This window comes from Aplysia californica, unplaced genomic scaffold, assembly GCF_000002075.1.
Source record: "Aplysia californica isolate F4 #8 unplaced genomic scaffold, AplCal3.0 scaffold00043, whole genome shotgun sequence".
Classification (NCBI taxonomy): Eukaryota; Metazoa; Mollusca; class Gastropoda; order Aplysiida; family Aplysiidae; genus Aplysia; species Aplysia californica.
In genome coordinates, this window is record NW_004797313.1 from 1855303 (window position 1) to 1866278 (window position 10976).

At 39.9% G+C, this 10976-nt stretch overlaps 1 protein-coding gene across 1 annotated transcript in view; it reads left to right on the top strand.

Moving 5' to 3' along the window:
• The first annotated feature begins 1644 nt into the window (after positions 1-1644).
• The window catches only part of LOC101850869, a 10576-nt gene continuing 1244 nt past the window's right edge, over positions 1645-10976 (top strand). The window contains exons 1-7 of the mRNA XM_005092277.3: positions 1645-1865; positions 5609-5723; positions 6416-6583; positions 6907-6981; positions 7423-7645; positions 8100-8308; positions 9942-10099. Coding sequence (XP_005092334.1) covers positions 1815-1865; positions 5609-5723; positions 6416-6583; positions 6907-6981; positions 7423-7645; positions 8100-8308; positions 9942-10099 — 999 coding nt within the window. The 5' untranslated portion in view covers positions 1645-1814. The remainder of the gene's footprint in view (positions 1866-5608; positions 5724-6415; positions 6584-6906; positions 6982-7422; positions 7646-8099; positions 8309-9941; positions 10100-10976) is intronic.

Here is a 10976-nt window from a genome sequence, read left to right on the forward strand (position 1 = left end):
GACCAGAATGGGAGAGGAGAGACGGACAAACAGACGGACAGACACAGCAAGTACCTTTAACCGTGATCGAGCAGAATGACAAATCAAGGAAAACTCATACGGGTGAATCTAATCTCGTTTACTTGTTTACTTGTGTGAAGGACCGACATCACTGCACAAGGGCCATTCCTACAAGCGCGTCCCCTGAAGAAGCACATCTCGAAGTGTGTAGATGCTGACGGCTCCAAGTATATTAATGGTTGATTCCATATCCTTCTGCTCCTCCCACTCAGTCTTGAACTTCTGCAGGCGCCCCATCCAATTTCAAGCCCACGAAGTCGCTCAAGATGATGGTATTCCGTCTCTTCTTGTTATTTTTCTCTTTTTTCCTTGACTGACCGTACAATTTCATGTTTGTCATGGCACAGCTTCCCTTCTGGTTTTTGCTTTCCCAGCGAGCTCATCAGCCCGCTCATTGCCCTTGACTCCAGCATGGCCCGGGGTGAAGATCCACTTGATCTTTTTCAGTGTTGTCTTCTTCAGGAGCTCTGTCCATTCAGCTCTAAGGTTCCGACTTTCAATCTTTCTCAGAGTGCTCGGAGAATCTGTGACAAAGATCACATGTGTGCTTGTCGAGTTGTTGTGACCCATTTGAGAGCCTCGAGTGATTTCCTCTATCTCCATTCTCATGCTAGATGAAGTCATATCGTATGCTCTCTGCTGTTCCTGCACCAATCTGCCACTCACTCTTGCTGATAAGCCCCATCCAGATTTTTCCCCTTGTTTAACAGATCCATCCGTGTATACAACCACATCTCCGTGCCGTGAGTTTTCTTCAATCAGTCGTCATATCTCAGCATCTGTCGCCCCATGCGACCACTCTCTACATTCTCTGTTCAGCGTAATCACTACCTTCCCAAAATCTTCCTGCTGTCTCTCACTCATCTTTATCCATTCTTCACCCCGCTTTATATCTTCCAGTGGGCAGACTTCCTTGATGGTGTTTTCAGCCTCAGCCATCCAAGAAGCTCCTCGTAGATGCGGTATCTGGGAGTGGTTTTCGATCGCTGTCTTTCTTTCAAAGATCACATAGATGGTTTGTGGAAAGGGCAAAGAAGGGCTTGAATGCAGTGAAGGTCATGGCGGCTTCGGGAATGGAACAAAGGCTACTGCTTCTTATGTATCAGCAGCTGGTCTTGGCAGTCATCGATTATGGGCTCGGAATATTGACGTTGACAAAAACCCAACTGGACAAGTTGGAGCGAGTTCAAAATGAAGCCATGCGCATCATACTAGGCTGCACCAGGGATACGCCAGTATAAGGCGTGTATTGGGCCTCATGTCAGTGGAAAACAGACACAAAGTGGCTCAGGTTAGGGCGTACATGAGAGTGGCAGCGGATAAGCAACACCCACTTCACGAATCTAATCATTTCCATCGATAAAAATATTATTATTCAATTATTGCCTGCTGTGAGTTTTTATCAAGACTATAGGTATAACTCTTTGCAGTTCCAATACAATGGGAGGTTAATGATAACAATACACATGTGTATATTATACTTTAAAATTGCTGCTTCTTGAAAAAAAAGGGGGGGGGGGAATTTTGGGGGGTGCATGCAAAGGCTTTACACCGACAGACCGCCTCCGTGGGAAGTTCAAAGTTCATGGTTAAAGGTTAACTTTTGAGGCCTTTGCTCTTCTTTGCGCTTGCTGGTGTCACAAACTCACAAACGAAAACATAATATTAATAAATAAGTCACAGACGGGTTGCGCAGCGGCATAAAATCATAAGTTGTAGTTGTAGCATTCCGTTTTCATTTTTGCCCTTTAGCCATGGAGCACTACATAGAAAAAGTAAAATCATATCTTCCAAAGGACGAGAAGGTAAGGACAGCTTCCCGCTTTTGAAACTTAATTAAAACTTAAACTAAAGACTTCAAGTAAAAATTGACAGAGAAAAAACGCGAAGGCAAAGACCTCAAACTCAAACAGCAAAGGGTGAATATTAGAGGCTAGATCTCTAGATCTAGATATCTAGATCTAGATTAGATCTAGATATATATAGATCTAGATTCTAGATCTAGATCTTGTAGAAAGTAGCTGTTTGTACTAGAAGTACAGGTGATTGTCTTGCTCAGACTCAGGTAGCCTCTAGAGCAGGTTCGACTGTAATTTGAAATCCAGGAACAATGCAGCAGAGGAAGATGGAAGCACATGCCAAGAAACTGGGCAAACCATGGACACCCGTTTGTCGTTTGAGAAAGGTGTCTCGACATCTTTGGAGAGGAACTCATCCGACCTGTGGACAGCCTGCCTGCTGAGTGACCACAGGCCACAGGGTCATCTCGTCACACCCCAATTATTATGTGTGACGAAATGCCTACGCTTTTTAAAAAAGTTAAATAAATTTTTAATACTAGATCTACATCTACATCTACATCTACATCTAGATCTAGATCTAGATCTAGATTTAAATTAAATCTTTGTCCAAACTGTTCCATAGTAGTTGAACTTTTATTAGAGATCTATTTTAAATTAAATAGATAGATCTAGATCTAGATATATATAGTCTAGATCTAGAATCTAGATTCTAGTCTATCTAAGGCTGGCTCTATTTCTCCGAACGTTCGGAAAAATAAACTTGAACTCTATATTTCTCCAAACGGTTTCCGTTCTCTAGATTTTTGGGTTACTTTTGAATGGAGTGGCCCATGTCTGTGTGTGTGTGTGTGTGTTAAGTGTGTAAGGTGTGAACGGGGGGGGTAGGGATTTTTGTGTGATTTAGTTAAATTTGCTTGAGGGGTGACTCCAAAGTCGAGCAGTCTTGTTTTCTCGCAGCACCTTTTGAAGGCATTTTCAAATGAAGTATAGTCCGTAAACTTTGCCCCAACCACAATTGAAGTAGGCTTATATCTTGAATATTCAGGGGGGTTTACACATGCTGCACCCTTCTCATGTACACGTTTTATATATACTTTTTTTCTAGTAGTATTTTGCATGCTGAACATGAATATGACCTTCATTTTCCCCGCAAATCAACAGATCTAGTTATTGATTGATGTTTGAAAATACAGTATAGTCTCTGCCTAAGATCCCGGTGCTCGGGAGCAAGGAAGTACGGGATCTTAGGCGAACCGGGATCTTAACCAACGAACCCATGGAAGGATCTATGGTGACCCATGCTAAGACTCACACTCGGTAAAATGGTCTCCTTCCACTCTAAAATGAACTGACATGACCGCTTGGTGGGCTTATGACACAATATGGCGAGCAAAGAGTGGTTAACCTTGATGACCTATCACAGTGCATAGTGGGATGAGGCGTGCCATTTTCACTTATCATCCTATCATGAGTCTCAAATTCTACGCTTATCCAGTTCCCCCTCCCCCTTACCTGTCGAAAGTTTATAGCTTTCCATCTATGACCGACCAAGCCCCCCCCCCCCCATCTGTCTCGCAAATTCGGGAGTAGAGACAACTTCTGCAGTGGTCAGGGAAGAGTTCACAGTTCAATGTGATCCCACCTGGAGCGAACATGTAGGCCCTACCCACCCAGCAAATGATGTAAGTTTAGGGGTAGAGCTCAGGTGTGAGTGCAATGTTCGAGGAAAACAAACGTGTCGGTCTGTTCACACCCCGGTGTGATCCCGTCTGGGGCAAACATTGTATCGCTTCATCGAGTTTTTCAACGTTTATGTGATCACATTCACGATAGTGGCTGATCTTTGAAGCGACGGACAGTTTATTGATCTCAACTTTTCACTCTTGGTTGATCGGCTGTCCCGCCCGGGTTTTTGTTCCGCAAATTATGATCTGAAATGCGGGATGTTAACCGAATGTAGACCTTCAGAGTGAGTCAGAGCGGGATCTTAGGGGTGACTTTTGTATAGTAAAAATTCTGTTTTCTTAAAACAGCGGGATCTAAGGGAACCGGGATCGTAAGCGGTGGGATCTTAGGCGGAGACTACTGTAGTAATATTTGACTTGATTTAAAACAACATGAGGGGTTCAGGCCCCTCCTTGCATTTCACAATGATTTGATGTTTTGGCAATTAGGGATTGATTGATTTACTTCAAAACAAATGATTTACAAGGGTTTAAGTGGCCATATATGGGTGTTCTACAGCAAAAATTATTGGCTGTTTAGCCCTCAAATCAATGCATCTGTGTGTGGATGCATAAATCAGTAAAAATTTACAGAACATTCAGACATCTAAAAATCTCTACCTCTAGAAATTGAATTCAATGCAATAAAATGCTTCTTCCCAGTCCTTGCAGAATGACTGAATAAAAGATGATGCTGTAGGCTACTCTCCGAAATAACCCAAAAATCTTGAGAACGGAAACCGTTAAGATAAATAGAGTTCAAGTTTATTTTCCCGAACGTTCGGAGAAATAGTCACTTCGTTTAAATAAGGCAAAAACAATGTCTGGTAGAGCTAACTAAGGCTTTATGTTTGAAAGTAAAGATCTAGCTTTTAGCAAAATTGCAGTACGTACAGTTATATTGTACACTTCTATAGCTAATTTATTTATAGTTTAACAGTACTAATAATTTGTCTTGCCAATCACATTTTCATCAATATTATAATACCTAAAAATTTGTTGATCTGACTCGATAAATTTCCATAATTCACCACCCACATGAGATGTTGATCATGATCTGTTCCTTTGAATACCAGTCATTTCGTCACACGGATGCAGTCAAGACGTCACAGTCATCTCGTCACACCCCAAATCCACAAGGTTGAATGGAGATGGTCATTTCATAGCACGCTTTCAAATATCAAACGCGCATTGTCATGGTCATGGCAATCGCATATCACGATTTGGGGCTGTGGGAGTTGTCGTGCCTGCCTGATCAGCTCTACGCCGTACGTAATTTATATGTTTAGGCTATTGACAATATTGAAATCTATCGCGTCAGATCAACAAAATTTGTAGGTATTATATTGATGAAAGGTGTGGTTGGCTAGACCAAATAGCCTTTATATTATTAGTTTCTGTAAAAAAATAAATTAGCAAATATTACAAGTGTATATTACTGCAATTTTGCTAAAAGCCAGACCCTTACTTTCAAACATAAATCCTTAATTAACTCTTTACCAGACATTGTTTTTGCCTTATTTAAACAATTATTAAACTATAATGGAACAGTTTGGACGAAGATTTAATTTACTTTGATAATTTGTATAACATAAAAAAAAAGCTGTAGGCTGACCCTCCAAAAACTCTACTGGCACAACAATTTTGGAGAGATATTTTATAAGCCATGTCATTTCGTCACACATAACTGGGATGTGACGAGATGACCTTGTGACGAAATGACTGGTTACCGTTCCATTGTCCAACAGCTAAATGATGTTAGAGCTACCTCATAGTCCCTCCGAGACGCGGGAGCAGAAGATAGGTCTATACTCTATGGTACAACACAAAATTATGTAAAGAAAACTTGGACATTTTACTGCCTCATTCATTGCACTGGACTGAGGAGGGTGAAAACCCATACTTAAGTGGATCAATTTATATAACTGTGTTCAAATATGTGATAACTTAGGTACCAGAAACTAAATTTTCAAACTAGCTGTATGCCAAATTTATCTGATAAGTTTCTTTCTTCTTTTTCAGGAAATAGAATGGTGGATCAAGTTCCGCAATCCAAAAGTCATCTTGAAAAATCATGAATCTTTCCTCTACTGTGAGATTGTCTTCTATGTGATTGGTTTCCTCACGTTTTGCCATGGTAAAAGAAAGATTGTTATTGTATCAAACTGATATTAATTTGTTAAGCTTTTAACACTTTGCTTCCTGTTGGCAGAATATCTAAATGATCTGAAACTTACTGACAATTTCAAGCTGGAAGCAAAAAGTGTTTGTGAAATGTCAGTATTCGCAGTTTTAGATTAATTATTTTTAAGTCTTTCACAACAGATACGCCTTCTGCGTCATAGGAGAATTTACATTGAAATAAAACTGGTATTGAACATCAAAGGTTTCATTTCAGTAACTTCCTCTTCTCTCAGAACTGACAGTGCTGTGATAGTAACTTGGTTTGTCTTTGTGAAATCTGTAGAAACGTAAATGAGATTTTGAAATTCTTCTCAAATAGTTTGCTATCATAAGGAAACTTTCTGTTTTAGTTCATTCAGTCATTATGAGTTCTAATTTCTTTTTTTCAGCTGAATTAGTTTTGACTTTCATTTTTAACAGACTCTAGGCAATGATTCACAAATTTTATAATACTACTTTGATGAATGCTCATTTTTGCCCTTGTTTTATGTATGGCTAAGATTTATTTATGTGTTTTATCTTTTTTGAATTGATTTACAATCTAAGCAGGTATGTGAATGTGCATGGCTCTTGTCTACTTTTTTGCAACGATGTGTATTTAGGGATCAAACTATTGATTATAAATGCTTTTGCTGTATTCTGCAGCCATGCGTAGTGGTGGCAGGTTTCGGTGGATGTGGTTTGCCACTATTGCCCATGGCCTTACAGTGGAGTGTGTCAGCTACTATGTCCCTGACATTGACAGTTTTTGGCATGCACAGTCCATGGTGATGTTACTTGGTCAAAGACTACCACTACATATTCTTCTTGTCTGTGAGTAGAATAATAGATATAAGCGAAATATGGTTTTAGATTTTTCATATCGTCTTTGTCTGTCAATGTAAATTGTTTTAGAGATTTTGGAAACCATACAATTGAAAAATTAGATTTTTCCAGTTCAAATACCTAGCCAATTTTATTGTCTTGCAAAAATTAAGCAGGACTAAATATATATTTTAAATGTGTTAGGCGAATTGGAAAAAAAATCCTTTTGCTCTGGCCTTATTTCACTCACTGGTTTGACTTCAGAGTGAATGCATTGTAAAAAAAAAAAGTGGCTTTGTCTACAGCTGCGTTCTTATTGTATTTTTCGACAGATCCTGCTTTCATATACACAGCCTGTGTTGCAGTTTCTCATCTGAACCTCCGTTGGTGGGCCGAACCTTTTGCTGGTATGTGCTCTGTTGCATTGAAAATGATAAAAGAAATTAGAAATGAATCTGTCTCTCTAAGTTTTTTCTCTATTTTTGTCCTGCCTTCCCTTTCTATCTTATCTTAACAAACGTACTGCTTTTAATTATAATATTTATAGGTGTGTGTGGGATTTAGTTTGTTAGAAAAAGTTTATTTTAAAATTGAAAAATCTGGTGAAAAATGAAGTGCCTCAGAAAAGTAGTAATAATAGTGGATTTCCTGAAGCAGTCTTATTCATTTTCCACAGGGTTTTTTTTTTTTGGGGGGGGGGGGGTGTTCCCTATTCGGATTGGTTTTTATATTTATTTACTCTTGTAAGTCCTGGTTGTGGTTTAGCAATATGTAGTGTGTTCATAGGCATAAAATGTCACTCTCTACTGCCATTCTCATACTCATCTCATTTCTGACTGGTATTTCAGTGGGCTTGACAGTGGTTCTGGTGGATGTGCCTTTTGATATCATGGGCATCAAACTGCTGTGGTGGACCTGGCATGACGATGATCCCAACATCTACGACCGCCACTACTGGGTGCCCTGGACCTCTTACTACTTCCATGCTGCATTTGCTTCCTCCTTTACCTTTCTCTTCTTTGGACAACGCAGTCTTCTGTGTCGGTCTGGTCTCAAGTACCAGAGTTCAGGGTGAGCTATGCTTTACTACAGGGCAGAGAATTTTGTGAGATCACTAATATATAGGCCTACAGTGGCTAATCCGAAAACAGCAGTAAAACGATTTTTTTCTTCTAATTTAGCAACCTCTCTAAACTGAAAACCTGGCTGAAATGAAGAAAATCTGGTGGTCTGGTAGATTTCAGCTTAAGTGAACCACTGTATTTCCAGTACAGTCAACGACATTACTCATCACTCGGTCTCTCCATTCAGTCTTTTAGCTAACTAATAATACTAGCATAATAACTTACCAAGTAAATATAATTGTTTGATTTTTTAAAACATTTTTCTGTTTGCTGTTATATAATTACCATTTTTATTCTTGTTCTGTGTATTTGTACTTTTTATTTGTTTTCTTAATCAACAGTTTGCAAAACAAAAGAATACTTTTCTGCAGGTTAAGTATGATCTCCTTTTTTATCTACAGCTTTTTCTGTGAGCTCCCAATGCTGATTGTGACTGGCCTGTTTTCCATGGTTCTGGGTACTGTCCAGTTCATCCCGATCTATCACCCTCTCCACGACTCCTTGGGCATCCATTCAGAGGTCTGCGTCCTCATGCTGCTGGTGACTTATGCCCTCATTGTGTGGAGTGCTGATCGATACCCATTTGAATCAGCAAGGATCTCTGGCACAAGTGAGGAAAAAATTGTGTGGATAACTGATATGTTTTCTCATTTTCAGTTTGTTGATCAGCGTTGCTGTATTCAGAGCCTACCAATAAACACTTTACTTTTTATATCAGTGATCCTTTCAGGGTGTTTTGTTATCTAATTGAGGCTACTCAAATGTGTCCAGTTTCATTATTAGACAACTACAGTAGTCTCCTCCTAAACGCACACCATATAAAAGCACGCTCTGCTCAAATGCACGCTTTCGTCATCTGACGGGTTTTTTACAATATAATTTAGACGTACAAACGCACGGTCACTCCCTCTAAACGCACGCTCCGATCCGCGAAATACACCGACAAGTTAAGCTTGGCAAGGGGAAATTTTCACTACAACCTGCACAGCCTGCCTAAGACAAGCCTAGAATTTACTAGAAAACCGGATATTTGGTGAGAGTGCCCCTCACCCCGTACAAAGAGAGTAATGGACTGCGTTTACACACCCTACTTTCCACTGACGCATAGGTCTCGATCTAGGGCTGGTCGGTTAAATGTTGGGGGGGGGGGGACTGAAATGTTTTTTTATTGGTCACTGGAAATGTATCTTTGAAAGAAGGTTTCTGACTGGTGTTTGAGTGACTCCGTGTAATGTTTAGTTAAACCTAGGCCTGATGCGCGACACGCGCGAATGCCATAAAAAGAACACTAGACAGGCCTCTATAGCATTTTAAAGATTAGCCAAGTAAGCCTAATCAGCTGCACTCGAAGAACTAATAACGTACTTGTTCAACGAATCACAAGAGAAAATGTTTCTCGGGGATGATTCTGCATGAATTTACGGTCGGGGGTGGGCGCTTGGAAAGACACGTGGCTGGTCCGTCGTCTCTATGACTATGACCAACAGTTTCCTGCTTAGGCTATCTGTTCCCGACATTTACAGTATTTTTTTTTTTTATTCATTACACTGAGTTTGTCTTTCTCCCCCCCCCCCCCCCCCATTCAACGCCTTTGTATTCTTAACCCCTGTCGGGGAAACCTTCACAAAACAGTCACGTGTCATCACATTATCTGCCAAAATGACCCCCTCCCTCCAAGGGAGGTCACTGGAATAATAAGGAATTGAGATGACTGCGTCCCTTCCTTCCCTTGCAAAGGTTCATGTAAACGCACGCTCCGTATAAACACACGCTAAGGAGCCCTCCCGAGCACCGTGCATTTAAGCGGAGACTACTGTACAGTTTTGTATGTACATTACAAACCCGCACATAGTAAAACACACACATAGAGAACAGATTTTCAGGTACTGAATTTTTTCTGATAGCCTACATGTATGTTCTTTTTATTTAAAACACATGCATAGCGAAATTCTTACATTACGAAAAGATTTCAACGTCCCGCCAATTTACCTGTGTGCATGCTAGACTGTAACAGTGTTTTTTATGTAAAAGTGGAGTATTTCATCCTTTTCAACATTTTAAACAATTGAAGAGGCGGGACCTAATGACAAATGTTTTTTCTCTGAAAGGGTATTATCAGGAGAGAGGACATTTTTTTAATAACTTGTGATGAAAACAGTTTTCAGAAGTGGATGGCCTGCATCCTTGTTTCATTACTTGAGCTAAACCTGCTTTAATTTTTTTCCTGTCTCTGTATATTTCAGAACTACTCAGCCTCATCCCTCTTGCCGTCCTGATTCACTATGCCTTTTACATCTACCTGGTATTTACGGCCAAGCCAAATACCATTCGATCCATTGGTTACCACCAGCCAGTAGGGCCATGTGATGAACCTGTCAAAGTGTTAACGCCTTTTGGACATGTAAGGGATTTTCTTCGATTAGCTTATAATGTTATGGTAGCGACCTGCAGTGTCTTATATGGATTAAGATAGTGGTCTTCATGTAGTTTCCTCTACTTATAATACCTCAGTCCTTATCTTTTTATTGTCTGTTATATACCAGCACTTGGTTAAGAATTTCAAAATGATAAAACTACTATACAATTGCAAAGTAATCAAAAAGTTGAATGAATGGAGAAAAAAAATAAAACGAGAGTTTAAGTGCTTTGGTGTAATATGTTACAGATGATAATGTCAATCATATTTGTACCAGCAGTTTGAAAATCTGTGGATAAATTGACCTACATTTTATAAATTGACCTACATGGAATATCTTTTTGGCCACCTCTGGTCAAAACTGATGATGTAGAGGGTAGATCTAATTTTTAGTCATGCAATGAGCTGCCTTGTTTTTGAAAGGGTTTGGTTAAAATTCCAGTGTTCTAGATTTTGGTAATGAGAAACTAAAAAAGCTCTTGGACTAACCTGACCAAAGTAAGTCAATGGGCGCTATGGCATTTGTGCTCCTGGTTATTTCAGCATGTTTAAAAAACCTGTCAGATATTTCAAACAGTCTGACATTACACACAAACATGTCGCCATGCCATGCACAAACATGCACTCATACACTATTTTGTAGCCTTGCATATAGAATTACTCTCATCTTCCTTATAAAATATTTTTTTTTTTAGTAGAGGGTTTTACGGCCCTCGCAACTGCATAAGGTCATATGAGCGCCAAGGGGTGGGTGTCAACAGAGAAGTCCTTACAGGGAATCAGACTTACTCTGCTCACCTCTCTAGCTTCAACAGCACAAGGTCTGCTTCGACTATAAAGGCACCCCGGAAATAACGGGTCA